This window comes from Schistocerca gregaria, chromosome 1 (genome assembly GCF_023897955.1).
Source record: "Schistocerca gregaria isolate iqSchGreg1 chromosome 1, iqSchGreg1.2, whole genome shotgun sequence".
Lineage (NCBI taxonomy): Eukaryota > Metazoa > Arthropoda > Insecta > Orthoptera > Acrididae > Schistocerca > Schistocerca gregaria.
The window spans coordinates 1,107,012,664-1,107,037,234 of record NC_064920.1 but is presented as its reverse complement, the minus strand read 5'-3'; the positions used below and the strand labels follow the sequence as shown (position 1 = coordinate 1,107,037,234).

At 40.7% G+C, this 24,571-nt stretch overlaps 1 protein-coding gene across 1 annotated transcript in view; it reads right to left on the bottom strand.

Moving 5' to 3' along the window:
- LOC126283145 (probable ATP-dependent RNA helicase DDX28) overlaps window positions 1-24,571 on the bottom strand; it is a 72,820-nt gene that overhangs the window by 26,032 nt on the left and 22,217 nt on the right. Inside the window, exons 5-8 of the mRNA XM_049982249.1 lie at window positions 10,187-10,306; window positions 2,211-2,420; window positions 329-479; window positions 92-198 (exon numbers count right to left, since the gene is read on the bottom strand). Of these exons, the coding sequence (XP_049838206.1) occupies window positions 92-198; window positions 329-479; window positions 2,211-2,420; window positions 10,187-10,306 (588 nt within the window). The remainder of the gene's footprint in view (window positions 1-91; window positions 199-328; window positions 480-2,210; window positions 2,421-10,186; window positions 10,307-24,571) is intronic.

Sequence of the window (24,571 nt, the reverse complement as noted above, 5' to 3'; positions counted from 1 at the left end):
TATATTAAGTTACCTCATATTAACTGGTGGATATCACATATTCCGTGTATCACAAATACTTGTAATGGTTCTCAAGCATAAAAATTCTCACCTGAAAACGCTTCAGCAGATGGCACACCTTTTCATTGAAACTGTCATCCAGTAATGTGTCAGCCTCATCCAGAACAACATGACAGACATCATTCATCTTGTAAACACCTGTAAGAATTATCAAATTAAAAAATGTTTTATCTGCTGTTTCCATACTGCAATTTCCATCATCACAATATGTAAGTCCAAGCAAGTAATAGTAAATCAATCATATGCATGAACAGTAATAACAGTTTACCTGTTGTTGTGAGTTTACTCAGTGCTCCAATGGTGGCAATCAGAAGGTCAACTTCACGAACATCTGGATTCAGCATTTGCTTTTTTGTTCTGCCACCTACAATTACTTTGGACAAAATTCCTAGGGGCTCTTTGAATTGATTCGCAACATCCTGGAATAAGAAGGAAGAGGCATAGTGAAGGCAAGAATAATTAAATAACTGAAAACAAAATGGTGCAGTCTACGACTCAATAATTTTTATACCTAAACGTTATACTCATCTGTTTGCATCTAAGTATTTTCACATTTATTTATTTTTTAGTCATATGTAAAATGATTTGCTTTTTAATGCTGTATCTAATTTCAGGAGCCACAAATGTTTAAATATCTTCAATGTTGTCTTTTGAACTCCTCTTGTAATACTGCTTGACAATATCAGTTGGTACACAAACACTGGCTGACAAAAAAAGGGATGCACTCAGAAGTGGAAGAGAAAGATGTATGAAAGTACAGGGGTTGCAACAGTATGTCATGTTATTTTAGTGATTACAAAAATAGAATCAAATTTATAATTAAGTTGTCAGTATGAGCCCACTATCTGTATGACATTGCACCCACTTTGGCCTGGATGCACACACTGATTCCATGGTGTAGGGTATCGTAAAGCCATTGTATCCTCTCCTGAGGCAAGCTGGCCAGTAACTCAACTGTTTTAACTAGTCTGCAACATCCTGGACACTGGCACTAGGATGGAGTTGATGTCTGAACTGGTCCCACTCATGTTCTATCACGAAGAGATCTGGGAACCTTTCTGGGCATGGGAGTACCTCAACATATGCAGACATTCATAGAGATATATTCCACATGTGGACAAGTACTGTCCTGTTGAAAAACTACATGACAGACTGTAACACATGAGGATGCAGGATGTCCATGATGTGTCACTGGGCCATCAGAGTTCCCTCAATCATTTCCATCCATGGCTTGAAGTCATACCTGATGGCTCCTTGCAGCATGAACCCAGGAGTAACACTGCTGTGCCTCTCCAAAGCATCAGAATAATGGGACCTCTTCCCAGTTGCCACCACACTCTCCAACGGTAGTCATCTGGGACAGTGCAAAACTGTAATTCATCGCTGAACGCAATGTGGAGCCATTCATCACCAGTCTGTGCTTCCTGGTCAACACCTCACTTCAAGCACAGTTTTTTGTGTTGTGTTCATGGCAGTCTAGGTATGGGCAGTCTATGCATGGGTCTGTCTCTGACCAATGATGTGAAATGACATAGAATATTGCAGGGAGTCCATTACTTGTTCTCCAATGCCAGACACAAATCTGAAGGGGTTACGATGTGCTGGTGCACAATATGGCAATTCTCAGTTATGGTGGTCAGACCTGGCTGACTGAAATCTGCTCTCACTTCCCCATGCAGTTCAACATCGGGCCACTGTCACATCCGTATGCCCCACTAATCTGGACACTGTACAATAACCAGCCAGCCAAACGCAGACCCACAATGATGTCCCTTTCAGACTCACTCAGGTGCTGATTATGCTGTATCACATGAGTACAAGCATCTATATGTCCTGCAGAGTGTTCACTAAACATCTGACAGTATTCACATCCTTCATATACTCTACCAGGCCTGGTAACAACACTAAACATGAACAGCACTATTGTACTCTGGTGGGTATTCTATCTGTCACAGAGAATTCCAATTCTAATTATTCATACACACACCAATGGCATGTACAAAGTTACATTAACATCTAACATTTTCTTCTGGATGCTTCACTCTTTTGTCAGGCAGAGGTTGGCAACACAACCAACCCCCCCCCCCCCCCCCCAAACTGCTGACATACCAAAGATAATTATTAGCCAAAACAAAATTGAAAAAACATACACCAATCTGATGTGCAAGCTCTCTTCCAGGACAGATGACAAGTCCCAAAGGAGTGTTTAGACAACGTTGTACATCTAGACTGGCACTAAACTCTTTCCACAGTAGTATTTGCTGTAACAGAGGCAGCAGATATGCCAGTGTCTTGCCTCCACCTGTTTCACTTGAGAGTAGTGTATGGTGTCCAGATAGTACTGCAGGGATGCCTTCTGCCTGCAACAATCATAATACTATATCACAAATTTCAGTATAATATAAATTCAAAGTGCAATTTGTTTTCATCTCAGATTTCTTGTCAACTAAATAAAAATCAAAACTACACCACTGCAATAGCTCTATGTTGTATAAATTAGGAATTTTTCAGTATTCTTTCCTCAAATTAATCATTGACCACTATCTCATTGAAAAGTGATAGAGGGGGGGAAATGTCTTATAAGTAAAACGTGGCATCAGAAACCGAACCTGACACTACACGATATTTCTATGAAAAATAATGGCAAAGAAAGATAATGGCACATATCGAAAAGGCAAGTTCAGAAACAAGGCGCAGAAGAGGAAATGATACTAAGAGAAAAGTAATATTAGAACTGCCAGTAAACACCATGAGGCTATCAAGTTTTTGAATGCCAATGTTTGGATTTGTCAGCTTGACACAATACACTTTGGTGTAGCATTCACAACTTATTACTGTTACCCAAGGAGCACTCAGTCTGACATGGCATCTTTGTGGAGAATCACTTCAGACCCATTTCTCAACTATTACCACACATAAGGCCTTTGAGTGAGTGTTACTAGGTATGCTGGAAACACTTCCAATAATGCAATAATGCAAGACAAGTCCAGGAAAAGCAGGACCTGCTGTGACCTTGTCTTGGCACTGACCATTTTTATAGCACTAACAACCCCCCCTGACTTCACATGGGGAGCACCAAGTATGAGGTTCGTTCAATAAGTAATGCCCCACATCCCCCCGACCCCCCCCCCCCCCCCTCGGAACATGTTTATTGTTAAGAGTCAAAATTTGGTTACAATATGCATCAACATGTCTTGTCCATGTCCTATTTTTCCATGTAGTGTCCATCACGTTCTATAGCCATATGTCAACATTGTGGAAGAGCATGTATTCCCTGCTAGTAAAAGCTCTTGACCTGTAGGTGTAGCCATGTTTTCACTGCGTGACTGACACTGTCATCACCTTCAAAGTGTGTTCCCTGTAGAGAATCTTTAAGCAGCCCAAAGAGATGGAAGTTCGAGGGTGCTAGGTCTGAACTTTCTCTTCCAAATGCAAATATATTTTGTTGATGCACATCTACTTAGAGAGATAAGATCATCATAATAAAGTACAGGAAATCAGTGCTGTTATGGAAAGATTTAAGTGTTTGTTTTTCCCATGCACTGTTTGAGTGTGAAATAGTGGCAAAGCGGTTTAATGAACCCTCTGCCAGGCACTTAACTGTGAATTGCAGAATAGTGAATTAGATATAGGTGTACAGACATTGGACAAGCTTTGTAGCTGCCTGAAGTTGCAGCAGCTGTTTACTTTAATGAATTTCCCACCAGATACTGCCTTCTCTCTAGATGACCAACCACAAGATATCATTCCAGTGTCAAATACGGAATAGATGCCAGTACAAATTATATTACACATTCAGCATTACTATAACCATTAAATTGTATAAACAAACATTCCACATGAATCTGTCTTCTCAATGATGCAGCAGAATAAGAGAGAAGCAACCCCCACCCCTTAGAATCAGTCATGTTTCAGTTTCAGTTTACCTGGGAGTTAACATAAAGAGTGAAGGCAACAGCTTACTATATAGCTGAGATGTCCAGAAGTCGACAGATCATGTTGTTGTTGTTGTTGTCTTCAGTCCTGAGACTGGTTTGATGCAGCTCTCCATGCTACTCTATCCTGTGCAAGCTGCTTCATCTCCCAGTACCGACAGATCATAAACAAGACTAAAAAGTTCCTGAGCTTTTGAATGACATTCTTCTTTAGAGCTCTGAAAGCTTAGCAACGCCATCCCACCTCACCACTAAAGGACACTGAAAGCACTTGTCTCTGCCATTCTGTTAATCTCCCTAAGCAAAAGATTTTGTGTAGAGCATCTTGTCACATTATGCCCAACAATGTGACATGAACTTCAAGATTAAATTCCTGACAAGGAACAAACTTAATAAATTAGTTTTTGGTGTAATGTAAAGAGATGTAAGGGCCCCTGGTAGCTTTCGGAGAGTGTGGGAGTCATTGCTTGTGAGGCAAGAGAGAAAAAAAGGAAGAATTATTTTTTGTAAGAACTGCTGGCAGCAGCTGGCACAAAACAGTCACAAATAAAGAGGGGGTGGGGTGACGATAAAAAGGAAGATTGTAGAAGAGAGTCAAGAAGTGGGAAAGGAGATACCCTACTGTCCATCACAAAGAGATCAATAACTACAGTCAAAAATGCAAGCAACAACCAGTTCCAATAAACAGAGTTTTGAAGCAATAGCAATGGATGGAGAGTTTGAAACAACCTCTGTGAAAAAATATGACAGCCAAGTGAAAAGTTTGCAGCCATGCCTGAAGAGCAATGGTTTTAAGGTTAAATATTAACTTTTTTATGTAGTCCACCTTTAGGTAAATGCAGTTTGTAACACCAAAAATACAGGATACATGGCACCTGTTACCGATATATAACTTTTTTTAACTGTATGTAAATATTTGTAATTTAAATGCTTTCTTTTAATAAGTAAGGACATTGCATCACTGTATGTGTACATTTAGGTAGAAGTCTGTTGACGTTTCATTGTATTTATCTGTATTTTACTGTGAAACTTACTAGCTCTGCGAAAAAAGCCAAAGGAATTGTTATTTCTGCCGACTAGCAACAATTATAGCAGTGCTTGTGCATTGTAAAATCTTTGGATAGGGAGTTGTTGAGCAGAGTGCGCGGAGAGAGGAGAAATGGGTTCCAGTGCTTGTAGTGTGCGAAAGTGTGGTGTTAACGCTCTCGCAGTAGAGAGTACCATTTTCAGCGGCATCACGTACGCGCTCTGGCCACACGTCTAGAGCACGAGTACAGGCAGTGGACGGGCGGAAGAGGCTGTATTAATTACGATTGCCCGTTCCTATAATTAGCCTTGGCTCCACAATATGCTACCATCTTCAACAACAGCAGCAGTTCCAGCAACACAGTTTCGTCGTCGGCTCCGAGTTTCATCATATTCACAGCACTGAAGTAAGACTGTCCATTGGTAGAAAGTATTAACGGGTAACCCAGCAGCACATCTGAATGTGATTTGACTGATAAGATTTATTTAAATAATAATCAGTTAAACTCAGGGCGATTGTGTCCTCATTGCCCCCCAGACATTGTTACAGCTGTGTTAAATCATCGCAGCAGGATCCTTGTTCCTTTTTTCCCTAATATGCTAACTTAGTGTCATAAGAAACAAATTGAATAGTTATAGCCGGTTTATTAATGAATAATTTCTCTTTTAAGAATTTTAGCCTCAGTCTACTTTCAATTAACTGTTGTACAACAGAGGCTTCAATATATGACTAAAGTAAAGCAATTTCATTTTTCAAGTTTGAGAATCAATCACTGGAAAAAATCCAAATCTAAAGAAGTGCATAAATTAAGAATGCAGAAGTTTTATTTATTTTGCAAATAGCTTGGAGCACATGGTGATTTGGTTTGGTACATATTCTATTATTTAATTCTGTTCAAGTCAGTAAAAAAGGCTCAGTTGTTCAGACAATAATATGAAATCCCATTTGCAAAATGAGTAACGGCAAAGTAAAAAGTGCTTGCTTTTTTTCTAAATTTCTTTGATGACATAATGCTGAGGTCACTGAAAGTCACTGTTCATGTAACCAAGTTCAGTACTAACATACAGTTTAACTGCATATTTTCAAATCATTACTCGATTACCTTTTTTCAAAATTTAATGCCAAACATAATGTACGAGTGACTTCTCAGGTTTCTTTATCATTACATACTCACTTAAATTAGTGTCAAACAAACAAAAACGTGGCAACCTTTAGTTGCCGCGTCAGTGTTTAATAATACATGTTTTTCTTTCCCATCATCTTGTACAGGATTTAGGATGTAAATTGCCCTAGTGTACTGGCAACCATTAATTACTTCCTTTTCATTCATTAGTGTAACTTTTGGATTCATGATTAGTGGTACCCCTTTCCGTCCAGTGTTGTTCGTTGAGTGAATGCACAAAATAACTTTCATTTTCCAAATTATAGCCCGGTTCAGTTTAATTACTTTCATTTTTAGTAGACTTTCCATCAGAAGGGTCAGTTGTATCCTTTCCTCCTACCTATCAGTATCATTTCTTCGGGAAAGATAGCCTTATACAATTAGAAAAAAATCCATTAGGCATATACGTGATCCACAGTTATATTTTATATCACAAGCAGGATAGGCCGATTAGTAAGAGGGTGGTTACAAGTTGTCCAACATTTTTCCACGGAATGTATAACAACACTGTTATGCAACTGTGGGATGCTTCAAAAAATATCTCTTCATTGGACTGCAATGTCCTCAGACAACAAATTTCTTTAGGTGCTGCAATAGTCAAAGTCTGCCAAATCTGATGAGCTGGGTGGGCATCCCAATTATTCTTATCTCAAATCCATTCATTTTTCCATTTGCAAAGCATCTTTGTGGACAGCCTCAGGTTCTGATTCTTTTCTTTTGTAATCCAGGGTAGTATCTGCAAGTCGTCATTTTACCCCTTGCAAGCTAATCAATAAGAAGAAACCATTTGCATCTGAAAAAAACACTGCACACAACCTTTCCAGTTGACATAATTGGCTTTGGTTGCTCTTTGCTGATAGTCATATACCACTGTGTGTACTTTCTTGCTGTTATTGTTTGTAGCTGCAGTTTAGAAACATTCCTCTGGAAGAAGTAGGGCCATGTTTAAATCAGTTGCTCATTTCTTAACATTTGAAAATGAAGGGTCAATCCTCATCCAAACAATCAATAACTTTCTATGACATTCTGTCAACCAAAACAAAGGATTTTATGTCAACATTAGCTGTACCTGGCCACACTTTGCTGTGGTATCTCCATATCCTCTGCCCCCCTCTCTGTCCATCACTTCCTGCCCCCTCTCTCTGTCCATCTCCTCCTCCCCATTTTCTATGACAATTTCCTCCCTCTTCTCTGTCCATCTCCTCTTCCCCCTTCCCTAAACTTGAACCTTGTTTATTATTACTGTACATTCAGATTCTGGTAGTATTCTACTCACAGACCAATAAGCCGTAAATATAACTCTCCTCTTTACTGACAACATCTTACTATTCTATATTTTATATATATAAGTATTTAGTCCAAACAATTATTACAGATGATGTTGTTGTCGTCATGGCCTTCAGTCCAAAAGCTGGTTTGATGCAGCTCTCCATGCTACTCTATCTCGTGTGAGCCTTTTCATCTCCAAATTAATACTATCACATGTTGTTTTGCAAGGGGGGGGGGGGGGGCAACCACAGCCAAACTTTGACATTTTTTCAAAGAAAATTCTGCACTGGCTGTATGAATGATTTTTATTAAATCTGTGACCGGTTTTGCACCACTTATCAGTGCAGCCTCAGGCAATATACGCTATTAATAACATTAAATTGGACATTGGCACATATCCTAACTACGTTAATATTAAATATGTTATAAATAATATTAATATTTAATATTAATATTTAATATGTTATAAATAGTGTATATTGCCTGAGGATGCACCGATAAGTGATGCAAAACCGATCACAGGTTTAATAAAAATTATTCATACAGCCAGTGCGGAATTTTCTATGAAAAACTAACTACTGTATACTACATCTTTCTGAATCTGCTTACTGTATTCATCTCTTGGTCTCCCTCTATGATTTTTACTACCCATACTTCACTCCAATACTAAATTGGTGATCCCTTGATGCCTCAGAATGTGTCCTATCAACCGATCCCTTCTTTTTGTCAAGTTGTGTCACAAATCCCTTGTCTTCCCAATTCTATTCAGTAGCTCCTCAGAAGTTATGTGATCTACCCATCTAATCTTCAGCATTCTTCTGTAACATCACATTTTGAAAGCTTCTATTCTCTTTTTGTCTAAACTGTTTATTGTCCATGTTTCACTTCCACACATGGCTACACTCCAGACAAATACCTTCAGAAAAGACTTCCTGACACTTAAATCTATACTTGATCTTAACAAATTTCTCTTCTTCAGAAAATGCTTTCCTTGCCATAGCCAGTCTATGTTTTATATCATCCCTACTTCGACAGTCATCAGTAATTTTGCTTCCCAAACAACAAAACTCATTTACCACTTTAAGTGTCTCATCTCCTAATCTAATTCCCTCAGCATCACTTGATTCAATTTGACTACATTCCATTATCCTTGTTTTGCTTTTGTTGATGTTCATCTTATATCTTCCTTTCAAGGCACTGTCCATTCCATTCAACTACTCTTCCAGGTCCTTTGCTGTATCTCACAGAATTACAATGTCATCGGCAAACCTCAAAGTTTTTGTTTCTACTCCCTGAACTTTAATTCCTACTCCAAATTTTTCTTTGGTTTCCTTTACTGCTTGTTCAATATACATATTGAATAATGTCAGGGATAGTCTACAACACTGTCTCACCCCTTCTCAATCAATGCTTCCCTTTCATGCCCTATGGCTCTTATAACTGCTGTCTGGTTTCTGTATAAATTGTCAATAACATTTTGCTCTATGTATTTTATCCCTGTGCTATCTTCAGATTTTCAAAGAGAGTATTCCAGTCAATACAGTCAAAAGCTTTCTCTAAGTCCACAAAAGCTATAAATGTCAATCTGCCTTTCCTTAACCTATTTTCTAAGATAAGTCATACATTCAGTATTGTCTTGCATGTTTCTTCATTTCTCCAGAATCCAAACTGATCTTCCCCAAGGTCTGCTTCTACCAGTTTTTTCATTCTTTTGTACCGAATTTGTGTTAGTATTTTGCAGCCATGACTTATTAAATTGATTGTTCAGTAATTTTTACATATTTCAGCAACTGCTTCTTTTGGAATTGGAATTACTGCATTATTCTTTCAGTCTGATGCTATTTTGCCTATCTCATACATCTTGCACACAAGATGAAAGAGTTCTGTCTTGTTTGGCGCTCCCAAGACTATCAGAAGTTTTGACGGAATATCATCCACTGTCAAAATATCATCCACTCCCAGAACCTTGTTTTGTCTCAGATATTTCCGAGCTTTGTCAAATTCTTCTCACAGTATCGTATCCCCCATCTCATCCTCATCTATGCACACTTCCCTTTCGATAATATTGCTTTCAAGTTCATCTCCCTTGTACAGACTCTCTATATACTCCTTCCACCTTTCAGTTCTTCCTTCCTTGCTTAGGACTGGTTTACTATCTCAGCTCTTGATATTCATACAGCTGCTTCTCTTTTCACCAAAGACCCCTGAAATTTTCTTGTAGGAGTGTGCACACTCCGTTGCAGAGTGAAAATCTCATTCTGGAAACATCCTCCAGGCTGTGGCTAAGCCATGTCTCTGCAGTATCCTTTCTTTCAGGAGTGCTAGTCCTGCAAGGTTCGCAGGGGAGCTTCTGTAAAGTTTGGAAGGTAGGAGACGAGATACTGGAAGAAGTAAAGCTGTGAGGACCGGGCGTGAGTTGTGTTTCGGTAGCTCAGATGGTAGAGCACTTGCCCGCGAAAGGCAAAGGTCCCGAGTTCAAGTCTCGGTTGGGCACACAGTTTTAATCTGCCAGGAAGTTTCATTTACATTTTTATTTATTCAGATGGTATTATAGTTTCTTATTTGAACAAATAGTCACTACACAAGTGCTTTAAAAAGTTGTATAAACAAAACTATTTTGCAGATTAATTTTATACCTGACAAATTTTTGCACAAAAAATACTGACACACCAAAAATTTCAAGACCAATAAATTATTTCATTGCAGTCATAATCTGGTAAATTCTATACATACCTGAATCCTAGTTGGTGCAGTAATTCCCTGTTTATCAAGGGCACTGCATATACTGGAATTTAGACCAAGATCATTAAATGTTACTGGTCCAGTGTCGGAGGAGTAAGCAGTTGCCGGATTCTAAAACAAAATTGTATAAAATGCATTGCTTTTCTAGACACCAATGTGATGGAGAATAAATGTGGAATAAATAGGCAACACAGTAATGGTCCAAAGCAGTTACCACACACTTTTACTTTTTACAAGTACAAAAATTACTGTTTTATTGAATACACAGTCTTCACTATTGGCTAAACAAATAATGATAGTACTGAATGCCCCACTGCATTGCCACAAATGCTTCAAATCAGCCATTTACATGAACAATGCAAAAAGAAAAAATAACAATCCAGTAGTGTACTTAATAGGTACTAAGAGTAAGCACTTAGTCCATAGTAAAGAGATCCTGCAGGCAAAGTCACTTGTATACCCCAAAAGAATACCACGAAGTGAAATGATCCACATGCCCTTCAGGATTTAATGTAGCTATTGCGAGGGACATGGCCCACGTGATATCGCATTGTTAAGATCATTAATAATGAAGTAAGTGTTGTGGTTATATCCTCATTTGCTGAGCAGTTTCCACAGGCATCTATGTTATCATCTAGTTCCAGAGAAATAGCATCCCTATGCATTTAAATTGGCATGTAAGGTCTATGTAATCCCAGCGTGTAGTAAGCATGGGAAGAAGGAATGGGGAACCACAAAGTCAGTTAGCTGCTTTGGTATGGTATTACATTGCTATTGCACCACCAAAGTTGATATTGTCCTCAACATTCCTGTACAAACTGGCTGCTGTCAGTGGCACCTCAGACACCTCTATAGGTGTAAGTGGGTAACCCAACTGCAGAACCTGGCCAGTTCCCTAGATAGCAGCACTGACAGGGATGGCAAAGGTGCAGGCTTCAAGGGGTGGCACTGATGGTGCTCCATTGGTGCATGACAGTTGACAGTAGTGAAGATGGTGGAAGCAATGTCAAATAATGCGACCACAGAGGTTTCAACTGGTTCCTGTGGCACCAAACACTACCCTTTCTGGTGGTCATGGTACACAGTAGGACACCATATGTGACCCCCTTCAGCTATTGACTCAGAATCCCCTGTAAAAGTCATAGCCCATACTGATACACCTCATGGAAGTGACAGACACAGTAAAGGTGTTTATGTGATGTCTGTGGTACAAGTACACACTTTGCTGCCTGTGAAGGATGACTGTTTTACTTTTGCCATCTGTCAACACACTTCTGTATGTACTCAGTAATGTGATGAGAACTATCCCTAGAGATGATGATTTTGTGATAAATCTTGGATATTCAATGCATAAACATCCCAGCCTCACCGATGCTTTTTGGATGGGATACGAATGACATCAGGTAGCCAATTCCATTTCGCTGAGAAAATATCCAGTGGAGGTAAACTGGGGTATATTATCTGATTATATTAGTTTGTGGTAAGTTCCCAATCATGAAGATTTTAGTTAAAGATTTCTACCTGCCTGCGTGGAAAAATTTCGCTCCATGTTGGTGACGAAAAGGAAGTTGGCTGAAGCCTAACAATGGCTAGAAACACTGACTTTAAGAACAGGCCAACATAGTCAATGTGACTATTCACTTAGCTTGTGGACAGGATCCATGGGCTGGAATCTGAATGTGGCACTAAATGATTTCTTGTGCAAAACTGGCAAGTTTGCTTCAACTTTACTATGTCATTAGGTGATCCAGGATATTATGGGCAATCCTTTTTTGTCCGTTATATCCCCTAGTGCCCTTTGTTCAAGAAGAAAAGAATCTGAGGCTGAAGAGTCTGAAGGATCACCAATTAGTTTTTAAATGACTTCTTATGACAGCAACAAAAAATCTAAAGGTACCATCTTTGACTGGTATTCATATTGGCCTTGGTCCTGTGTTTGAGGTCCACCACTGTTTAAATTTTGAATAAAAATCATCAGCTTTGGCAGCCAAAGAGTTCTGGCATAAAAAGTCACCCTCATTCTACCAACAGCCTTGTCAAATGAGGGTGGAGGAGCAGACAGAGGACAGTGCACTCTCTGGCTCTCAGGATGGAAAACTACCCCTAAAGGCGAAAAAAAATCCATTTGGATCTCTGGAAGGGGACTACCAATGGGGAGGTGACTACGAAAAAAAAGATTGAATAAGCAATGAAAGAATAAAGCTCTAAAAGTTGGAGTGTGGAATGTCAGAAGAAAATCTGAAAAGGGAAATGCTAATTCTCAATCTAGATGCAGAGAAGGCGGGGCAGAAGGGGAGGGGGGGGGGGGGGGCACAGTTTGTGTTACTGAAAACAGGTCAGTGATAGGGTTGGTCTCAGGAGAATTGACAGCGCACCAACACTGACATTTATAGTTCAGGTATACATGCCGAACACAGGCTGAAGATGAAGATACAGAAAAAGTATATGAGAATACTGAACAGGTAATTCAGTGTGTAAAAGGAGATCGAAATCTAATGGAGGACTAGAATGCAGTTGTAGGGAAGGAATAGAAGAAAGGATTATGGGAGAATACGGGCTTGGTACTAGCAATGAGAAAAGAGAAAGACTAGCTGAGTCGTGCAATAAATTTCAGCTAGTAGTAGTGAAGACTGTTCAAGAACCACAAGAGGAGGAGGTATACTCGGAAAAGGCCAGGTGATAAGGGAAGTTTCCAGTTAGAATACATCACACTCTGGAAGAGATTCCGACATAATATTGGACTGTAAGACATACCCAGGAGCAGATATAGATTCACATCACAATTTAGTAGTGATGAAGAGTACACTGAAGTTTAAGAGACTAGTAAGGAAGAATCAAAGCACAAAGAAGTCGGATATATAATTGCTAAGGAAAGAAGAGATAAGCTTTAAGTTCTCTGAGGTGATAGATACTGTGATAATGAATAGCTCAGTAGGCAGTTCAGTTGTAGAGGCATGGACATCTCTAAATATTTAGGGCAATCACAGAAGTTGGAAAGAAAAACATAGGCACAAAGAAGTTTACTGCGAAGAAACCAAGGGGAACAGACAAAATACTTCAACTGGTCAATGACAGAAGTACAAAAATGTTCAAGGAAATTCAGGAACACAGAATTACAAGTTGCTCAGGAATGAAGTAAACAGGACGTGCAGGTAGGCTACAGTGAAACGGCTGCTTGAAAAATGTGAAGAAACTGAAAAGAAATTACTGTCGCAAGGACACACTCAGCATAGAGAAAAGCCAAAACAACCTTTGGTGAAATTAAGAATGCACTGGGAATTCCACTGTTAAATGTATAGGAGACAGAAGACAGGTAGAAAGAGTACATTGAGGAGGAGGACTTGTTTGATGTGACAGCAGAAGAAACAGGAGCTGATAGTGAATAGGTATGGGATCCAGATTAGAATCTCAATTTAAAAGAACTTTGGAAGGCTTAAGATCAAATAAGATAGAAGGGATAGATAACATTCCATCAGAATTTCTAAAATCATTGGGGAAAGTGGCAACAAAACAACTATTCACATTTGTGTGTAGAATGTATGAGTCTGGCGACTAACCATCTGACTTTCGGAAAAATATCATCCACACAATTCTGAAGACTTCAAGAGCTGACAAGTGTGAGAATTATTGCACAATCAGCTTACCTGCTTATACCTCCAAGTTGCTAACAAGAATACTGTACAGAAGAATGGAACCAAAAATTGAGAATGTGCTAGATGACAATCAGTTTGGCTTTAGAAAAGGTAAAGGCACAACACAGGCAATTCTGACATGATAATGGAAGCAAGACTAAAGAAAAATTTGTCAACCTGGATAAATCATTCAACAATGTAAAATGGTGCAAGGTGTTTGAAATTCAGAAAAAAGAGGGGTAAGCTATAGGGAAAGATGGGTAATATACAATATGTACAAGAGCTAAGAGAGAATAATAAATGTGGACGGCTGAGAACGAAGTGCTTGGATTAAAAAGGGTGTAAGACAGGGATATAGTCTTTCACCTCTACTGTTCAGTCTGTACATTGAAGAAGCAATGATGGAAATAAAAGAAAGGTTCAGGAGTGGAATTAAAAATCTAGGTGAAAGAACATCAATGACACAATTCGCTGATGGCATTGCTATCCTGAGTGAAAGCAAAGAAGAATTACAGGATCTACTGAATGGAATGAACAATCTAATGAGTACACAATATGGATTGAGGGTAAATCGAAGAAAGATGAAAGTAATGAGAGTTAGCAGAAATGAGAACAGGGAGAAACTTAACATCAGGCTTGGTGGTCATGAAGTAGATGAAGTTAAGGAATTCTGCTACCTATGCAGCGAAATAATCCATGATAGATGGAGCAAGGAGGACATCAAAAGCACACTAGCAATGGTGAAAAGTGCATTCATGGCCAAGAAAAGTCTGCTAATGTCCAAGGGAGGCCTTAATTTTGAGGAAGACATTTCTGAGAATGTAAGTTTGAAGCACAGCATTGTATGGTAGTGAAATATGGACCGTGGGAAAACTGCACCAGAAGAGAATCTAAGCATTTAAAATGTGGTGCTACAGACGAATGTTGAAAATTAGGTGGACTGATAAGGTAAGGAATGAGGAGGTTCTGTGCAGAATTAGAGAGGAAAGGAATATATGGAGAACACTGACAAGATAAAGGTTTAGATGATAGGACAATTATTAAGACATTGGGAGACACCTTACATGGTACTGGAGGGAGCTGTAGAGGGTAACAACTGTAGAGAAAGACAGAGATTGAAATAATTGAGGATGTAGATTGCAAGAACTACTCTGAGATGAAAATGTATCATCCTTGCATCTCCCACTCTCGACTGTTGTTTGAGTTCAACACAACAGTAGCAGTCTGGCTAAAGCGGTTGGAGATAGCAGCCGTGTGCATCAGATGTGCAACACAATGTGTCATCTGTACTGTAAGTAGCAATCTATCCTTTTCATAATTGTTTGTAATCAATCAATGACTCATATTTACAAGCAGGTTAAAGTATGTTGTAGTAACACCTATAAAGCTAGAGATAAGCAAGCCACCCAAATCTACAGACCTGTGTCACTTCTTACTAAATTTTGGCACAGCTAACAAGAAAAAATATCCCATTAGTATCTCCCGGCCGTATGTCAGTTTATGAGACCAGAGCCACAACTTCTCAGTCAAGTAGCTCCTCAATTTGCCTCACAAGGGCAGAGTGCAGCCCACTTGCCAACAGCCCTCGGCAGATTGGATGGTCACCCATCCTAGTGCTAGGCTAGCCCAACAGAGCTTAACTTCAGTGATCTGACAAACCAGTTTTACCACTGCGGCAAGGCTGTTGGCTCGCCATCTTTAAGGTGAGTAGCAATCTATCCTTTTCACAGTATTGTTAAAATTCTACTTAAACTGCAAAAAATGAGGGCTATCCAGTAAGTATACTACACTTTCACCAGTAGCAATAATGGATGGGGCTAGTACAGGCATACTGCTGTCTGAGCATTGGTCCATTCAGTCAGCATCCAGCCATTCCAGCATGAATTTCGTGCCATTTCCTGTTATTTCACAGTAATAGTTTTCAGTGTGTTTCACAACCAAAAAACCCGCATATTGTGAAGTGCAGTCAGCAATAAGAAACCATAAACCAACCGGAATTTATCAGCAACTGTATGAAGTGTACGGAAACAATGTAATGACTGAAGGTGCATTAGGTTTAAAAGTGGTCAAACTAATGTTCACGATGAAGAGCCAGGTGGACAACCAAGCACTGTGACTCATGAACTGGTCACAAAAATCGGGCAGAAGATTCAAGAAAACGCAGATTCTCGAAGACTAAGCTCTCATTTAGTTTTCCACAAATTTCACACAGTTTCTTGCATAAAATCACTTCATACACACTAGGCTATCACTAATTTTGTGCAAGATGGGTACCAAAATCTGGGCACAAAATCTCAAGAACCAGCATATGGCTGCATTATTGATATTTCTTGAGTCTTATTAAAAAGTTGATGACTTGTTGCCTGGTCAAATTGTAATTGGAGGCAAGACTTGGGTCAAACGCATGAACCCCAAGACCAAATTGCAGTCTAAGGGATTGGCAGCACATAAATCCCCCCCCCCCCCAAAAAAAAAAGAAAAATTATGGTGACTGTTTTTTTAGGACAAGAATCATAAGCTTCTTGTCAATTTTCTTGAGTGTGGCACAACAATAGACTCTGCAAGTTATTGTCATTGGAAAACTTACGAAGAGCAATTTAGAATAAGCACAGAGGGAAGCAAAGCTCAGAAATTTTGCTCTTGCATGACAACACTAATGCTCCATCATACAAGGCAAATCACACTCGAGAAGTACTCAATGCTTTAAGTGGGAGGTGTTTCCCCATCTGCCATAAAGTCCACATCTTGCAGCCAGTGACTTCCATCTGTTTCCAATGATGAGGACCTAGCCGGCATCATGGCCTTTTGACCACACTATGAGACTGCAGGGGGCCTGATTAACCAGTTGAAGCCTAAGGCAACAGAATTTTATGACAATGGAATTTCGAAGCTCATTTTTTGCAATGGTATGTGTCTAAATTTATGTGAAGACCATGCTGGTAAATGTATTTAAGTGTCACTTTCAAATAGATGAAACATTTTTCTCTACACTGTTTTCTAATACCAAAACTTAAGCTACTTTCTGGCTAGGCCTCATTGATTATCTTCCAGTGACTATAGAGAATGGTTGAAAGCTTCTAATGCTGGCTGATGGCAAAAGTATACCAATCAAGGAGCGAAACTCAACTATACCAGACATAATTCAGGTAACAGGAGAAGAGCACAACAATAGATTCATAGCTAACAATTTAGGTCTGCCCACAGCCACAATGTCTGCCTGCACAGTGGACGGCAAGGAATTCTAGCTGTTTTGGGCCCATATCAAAGGCTTCACATCACAAGCATCTGCACTTTGCATGAAGCCAGTTGGTGTTCCCACACCGCCACACCTTCACCAATGAATCCATGACCATCGATGTGCCAAAGATCAAGTCGCTTTATGTTGGTACCACTGAAAATTTGGCGAGCAAGCTTCCTGTTGCCACCCAACGTGTGACTATCCCAGTGCCAGTGGAATCTGTGAGTAAACGTGCACAGATACCATGCTGCCTCACAGCACTTGTTTATATCAGGCAGAAGGTCCGTCCAGTATTTCCTAGTAGGCGCTGGGTCCGGCATATGGTGTCTACCTACATACAATGCTCCCTTGGTGTCAACCAACAACACCATTCTGCCAGTCAACTGCCAAAAGTTCATCCAGCATAACCTAGAGCGTCCACCCAATGCCTTCAGCTGGCAATTCATCATCAGGAAGATTACAGAGACAATTATTGGTGCCAATTTCTTAGCACATTTTCCACTCATTCCAAACACTGCTGGCTGCTGTCTCATTGACAAGGGCTCCAGTTGAACAACTGTCCAGTTCCACTGTGCTGCGCAAAACTATGCACTGAAGCTCATCCCTGCTGTTGATGCAGACCAGTACCAGATCCTTCTTGACCATTTTACAGGTATTGCATTCCCATCCGGAGCACAAAGAGAGGTACGTCACAGCACAGTCAAACATTTCTGCACCACACCTGTCCCAATGGTTTTCAGCATACCACAATGCCTCTTGTCAGAACAACTTGTTGCTGCTAACGCTGAATTCAAGGCCATGATGGCACCATTCACCATTTGGATGCCCCTGGTCCTCTTCTACCCACCTCATACCCACAAAGGTCATATCCTGTGAACTTGCGACAATTATCATGCTCTTAATGCACAGACCATTCCGGACAGATATCTGGTCGCCAACCTTCACAGCTTCAGTCATGCCCTCAGTGGCACTTCTGTGTTGAGCATCCTAAACTGCAAAAAAGCATTTACACAGGTACCAGTCACCCCGCAACACACCTTGAAGACTGCCATCACATGGCCTTTGGCCTCTTCACATCACATTTCACAATATTTGGCTTCTGAAATGCTGCACAGGCATGGCAGTAAAGGTTTGCTACGTGAAATATCCTTTTCCTTTGCATGTCTCAATAACATATTGGGGTTTTCTTCTACACCACAGCAATTCCGTGGCAATCTGACAGCAGTGTTTCAATGGCTCAATGATTTAGGAGTTATCATTCACCTCTCCAAATGCATCCTTGGTGCCTTCCAGGTGACATTCCTGGGACATCAGTTTTGTGCAGATGGCATCACTCTTCCCGAAAAAAGGCCAAGCTAATCATGAAATTCAGCACCAACAAACCTTCTGAGAACTTCACCAGTTCCTCATAATGATGAACTTTTACAGCAGTCATCCCCCCAGCACAGCTTCCATTCAAGACCAGCTGACAGATGCCCTTGATGGGCCCAACACAAAGGGCAATAACCCCATTCTCTGAACAGATCAAAAGGACACTTCTTTCGTCACTCCCAGAAACAGACTTGCCAATGCTGCCCTTCTGGCTCAGTCAACACACGACCATTAGATTTCTTCTCAGAGCAGCTCATGCCTACTTAACACAAATGGAGTGCCCGCAATAGCAAGCTGTTTGCGACTATGAGGCGATACTGTACTTTCACCCATCACTAGAGGCCAGGAACTTTATGATATTTATCGACCAGAAATTCATCACGTACACCTCCCAGTGGATCAACAATCACTGCTCACCATACCAGTTCCACCAACTGGAATAAGTCACTCAGTTCACCACAGACATTTGGCAGTCTCATGAATGGATGATGATGTTGCCAACAGTCTGTCACAAGCTACCAGTGTCACTAGTTCCATCAATTTAGCCACACTTCCTGAGGCCAGGATGTCATTACATAGCCGGGCTTCTATCGTCAAGGCCAAACAACTTGTTTCTGATGGTCACATTCTGTGACACCTCCACAGGCAAGCCACAACCTTTCCTGCCACCTGCATTCCGTCATCAGGCCTCGGATAGCATCCACAATCTGTGCCATCCTGTATTAAAGCCACAACCAGGCTTGTTACCAATCACTACGGTTGGCCTGACAGCTGCTCAGAATGCCATAGCTGGACCTGCTGCTATGTCGCTTGTCAGCATACAAAGGTCAGTCAGCATGTTGGTGATTTTCTTGAAGCTATAGTGAGTAAACCTCATGTCCACATTGATATTGTGAGACCCTTCTCCATCTCTGATGGCCAATGGTATCTTTTAACCACCCTATCATCAACCATTTCATTCGCTGGCCAGAGACAAAACAAATCCTGACAATTCAGTTGAATTGATACAAAGCATTTGTGAGTACAAAGGTAGCTCATTTGGGTACACCCCCAACCCCTTAGCCGTATCACCATGAATTGCATAAGATACTTTAAATTCCAGCCGTGCAATTAGCTTGCCCAATTCTGTGGGACTCATTGTCACTGCACCACTGCATATCACCCAGCCAGCAATGGTATGGTTGAGCGACAGCATTGCACTTTGAAGGCTGCTTTCCTTTGCCACAACACAGCTTGGACTACTGCACTCCCCACTATCCTTCTTGGCCTCTGCACCAGTTTCAAGATGGACCTCTATGCCTCATTGGCCAAGAAGGTTCACGGTGAACCCCTTCAGGTACCTGAGGAATTTGTCAAGCCCTCTGCTACTATTTTGCCTCCAACATACTGGCCTTCCTGGATGGGCTGCATTCCCCTACTGCAAGCATCTGTCCTCAACCTGGCTCTTGGCATGGCATCCTACATTCATCTATTCACACATATTTGGCCACTGCCACATGGGCTGAGAGATCAGGTCTGGTCTCCAACCTCCACACTCCAGTCCTCAGAAGACTGGTGGATGAAGTCACCACTCACTGGAGGTTGCTATCAATGGGAACACCCAATGGTGTCTCTGGACTGTGTAAAAGCCACCCTACACCTCCCCATCTGAACTTTCCTTATGCACTCCCTGATACCGCTGCCGCCACAATCACTACTGCTGCTGCCACTGCTGCCGCCACCACCACCACCACCCCCACCACCACCACCACCACCACCACCACCACCACCACCACCACCCCCACCACCCCCACCACCCACCGCCACCTCCCTAGTCAGCACAGCAACTGACTGAAGACCCTCAGTTCTACTGTGGGCAATGAATCCACTTGCCAGACAAATTTGCCTCCTTCTTCTGCCTCTCCTGGAAAACAGAGGGAGATGGGGTGGGGGTGAAGGCAGGAGTGGGGGTAGGGGGCAGAGGAGTGTCATGCTTCATGATGTCTAACATCTGAAAATGTCAAAAACATCCTGCCAAAGTACTGCCATCTTTTGGCCAAGCTATGAATTTACAGTGCAGATTGATAGATAGTGCTGCTAGTAAATTCAGCCAAGCTGCAAGCATACAGCATCAACCATGCCTTGGTGCTGCTAGTGTGCAGATGGGCCACTGGACATAAAAGCAGAAGTACAGGACCCTAATGACAGAGTCTGTGAATGTGGCGCCCAATTCCTGCCAACTGTAGCTTCAGCCACTTGACATAAAGTCTGAAGAACAGGACCCCAAGTTAGTTAGTTCGTTACATGTTTCATTGATCAATCTCACAATAACCGTTATGATGCGGAACATGTCAAGTTCATAAGAAATGCACACATAAATGAAGGCTTCTTAAAAAAACACTTACAATTTTTATTACCTACCCCATTCCTCTAAGTGGCACAAAAGTCATCTATGGTACAGAAGGAGTTGTCAAGGAGAGATGATTTCAAGTTATTTTTAAAACTGTTACTGCTGTCTGTCAGGCATTTTATTTCAACTGGTAACTTATCAAAACGTTTTACAGCAGCATATTTTATGCCATTCTGTGCCAAATATAGGTTAAGCAGAGGATAGTGTAAGTCTTTCTTTCTTCTGGTGTTATAATAATGAATGTCACTGTTTTTTTTAACTGCTCCATGCTGTTGAGAAAGAATTTCATTATCGACTAAATGTACTGTGAGGCTGTTGTAAGAATTCATAACCTTTTAAAGAGATACCTACAAGATGTGCGACTATGAGCCCCACACATTATTCTAACCACTTTTCTTTGAGCAATGAATGCTTTTTGCCTAAGTGTTGAGTTACCCCTAAATATTATTCCGTATGACATCAGCGAGTGGAAGTATGCAAAGTACAGGGTGATTCAAAAAGAATACCACAACTTCAGGAATTTAAAACTCTGCAATGACAAAAGGCAGAGCTAAGCACTATCTGTCGGCGAATTAAGGGAGCTATAAAGTTTCATTTAGTTGTACATTTGTTCGCTTGAGGCGCTGTTGACTAGGCATCAGCGTCAGTTGATGCTAAGATGGCGACAGCTCAACAGAAAGCTTTTTGTGTTATTGAGTACGGCAGAAGTGAATCGAGGACAGTTGTTCAGCGTGCATTTCGAACGAAGTATGGTGTTAGGCCTCCTGATAGGTGGTGTAGTAAACGTTGGTATAAACAGTTTACAGAGAATGGGTGTTTGTGCAAAAGGGAAAGGTTCTGGACGGCTGAGAACGAGTGATGAAAATGTAGCACGCATCCAGCAAGCATTTGTTCGCAGCCCAGGAAAATCACAATGTCTGTATATGGGGCACTGAGAATCCGCAGGAAACAACTCAGTATGAACGTGACTCGCCTAAGGTGAACGTTTTCTGTGCCATTTCAGCCAATAAAGTTTTTGGTCCCTTTTTCTTTGAAGGTGCTACTGTAACTGGACTACATTATCTGGAGATGTTAGAGAATTGGCTGTTCCCTCAGCTCGAACAAGAAACACAACAATTCATATTTCAGCAGGATGGAGCGCCACCACATTGGCACTTATCTGTCCGTAACTACATGAACGTCAACTACCCGAGGCGATGGATCGGCCGCCAGGCAGCCCGTGACAGAGCACTTCATCACTGGCCTCCAAGAAGCCCTGATCTTACCCCCTGCGATTTTTTCTTATGGGGGTATGTTAAGGATATGGTGTTTTGGCCACCTCTCCCAGCCACCATTGATGATTTGAAATGAGAAATAACAGCAGCTATCCAAACTGTTACGCCTGATATGCTACAGAGAGTGTGGAACGAGTTGGAGTATTGGGTTGATATTGCTCGAGTGTCTGGAGGGGGGCCATATTGAACATCTCTGAACTTGTTTTTGAGTGGAAAAAAACCTTTTTAAATACTCTTTGTAATGATGTATAATAGAAGGTTATATTATGTTTCTTTCATTAAATACACATTTTTAAAGTTGTGGTATTCTTTTTGAATCACCCTGTATGTTAGCTTGCTAATTTCCATATCCTCAAAAACAGCACTTATTCTGATTACAAAAGTTGTTGAACCTAGTCGCTTTAGGAGATCCAAAATATTAATTTTCCAATTAAGATACTCATCTATATGTACACCCAAAAACTTGGTATGCTCCACCCTGGCTACTGACATCTGTTGATGTGTTGTTGAAGGAACTGCACTCCTTGCAGTAGAAAATCTGATATATAGTGTTTTTTCAAAGTTCAGAACAAGCCTATTCACAGAAAACCAATCAATAACTTTTCCAAAGACATTATTTGTATCATTTTCTATTGGAGTTTCTTTCACTGAATTAATAATGATGCTTTTATCACCAGCAAACAGTATCAGTTTAGCTTCTTGTTTCAGATAAGAAGGGAGGTCATTCACATATATCAAGAACAGAGGGAGACCCATGATCAAACACTACGGAACACTTAGCGTAATTTCACCCCAGTTACATACTCACTGGTCATACCGGACTCGAGAATCCATTACCGCAGCAACGTATTTTCGCCATCTGTCCCTGTCTTGTGCTGTTTCCTTCCATTCCCCTTCAATACCTAGGCTCCTCAAATCAGCCTTCACATTGTCCTCTCACCTACACTTCGGTCTCCCCACAGGACGTTTTCCCTCTAGGCACCCTACCAGCACTCTGCGCGCTGCCCTGCCCTCATCCATTCGAGCTACATGACCCGCCCATCGCAGCCTACGTAATTTAATATTACTGATTATGTCAGGGCTTGAATAGAGTTCGCGAACCTCTTCGTTATGCAGTTTTCACCGCTCTCCGCTAATTTCATCCCTTTTTGGTCTGAAAATTTTCCTCAAAATTTTGTTTTCAAATACTCAAAATGGCTTTTCATTTTGCACAGTGAGAGACCAAGTCTCACACCCATACAGCACAACTGGTAGAATAATAGTTTTGTATATTCTAATCTTTAAATTCCTAGACAATATCCGTAATGAAAGTAATCTATTCAGTGAGAAGTAGCATGCATTTCCCGCCCGTAATCTCTTCTTCAGTTCGGATTCAATCTCATTTCTCGAAGTGATGTCCACGCCTACATACTTAAATGTGTTCACTTTTTCAAACTGCATGCCTCCAACTCTTAACACTTCCTGATCTACTGCTGTTGGCATTCTAGTAGTAACCAGGTATTTAGTTTTGTCTTCACTTATCCTTAGACCTATGTCTTCACTAGCCTTGATTAACGCATTCGCATTTGCTGTTACTGATTGTTTCTTATCGCTAATGATGTTTAGATCATCTGCATGCCCTAATATCTTAATATTTCCATTTAACTCCACACCCTCTGAATTATCTGCTGCCATTCGTACAATATATTCTAGGACTACGTTAAAAAGTAGTGGAGACAGGGCATCTCCCTGCTTAAGTCCATTCTTTATTACAAATTCTTCTGACTCCAATTTCCCCACGCATACTCTGCCTTTTGTGTTTTTCAAACTCACTTCAATAAGTCTAACATACTTCTCTTGTAATCCAAGTTCCAAAAGAATTCTGTACAATTTTGATTGCAATACTGAATCATATGCTTTTGTAAAATCTATGAAAAGATTATGAACTGGTTTATTGTATTCCCATTACCTGTCCAAAATTTGATGCAGGGTGAATATTTGGTCTATAGTTGATCTGTTCCTCCGAAAGCCGGCTTGGTAATCCCCCACAATTTCATCTGCATGTGGTGTAAGCCTGCTTAGCAGAATATTCGAGAAAATTTTGGAACATACTGGTAATAGCAATATCGCTCTATAATTACTACAATCCATTTTGTCGCCTTTCTTAAAAATTGGGATCAGAATTGACTCTTGCCACTCTTCAGGTAGCATCTCTGAGTTCCATACTTTAGTTATCACTTTGTGAATTATCACTTTGTGAACTACTTCCACCAATTTCTGTCCCCCATTTTTAACTAATTCTGCAGTTATGCAATCTGATCCTGGTGCTTTAGGGTTTTTCAATTTGTTGATTGTATCTCTTAATTCCTTTAACGTTGGCTCAGGAATCTGGGGTTCTGCTGTATGTACTTCATACGCCTGCTCATTTCCTGCTTCCTGGTGTACATTTAATAGATGCTCAAAATGCGCCCTCCATTTACTTAATAATAGCAC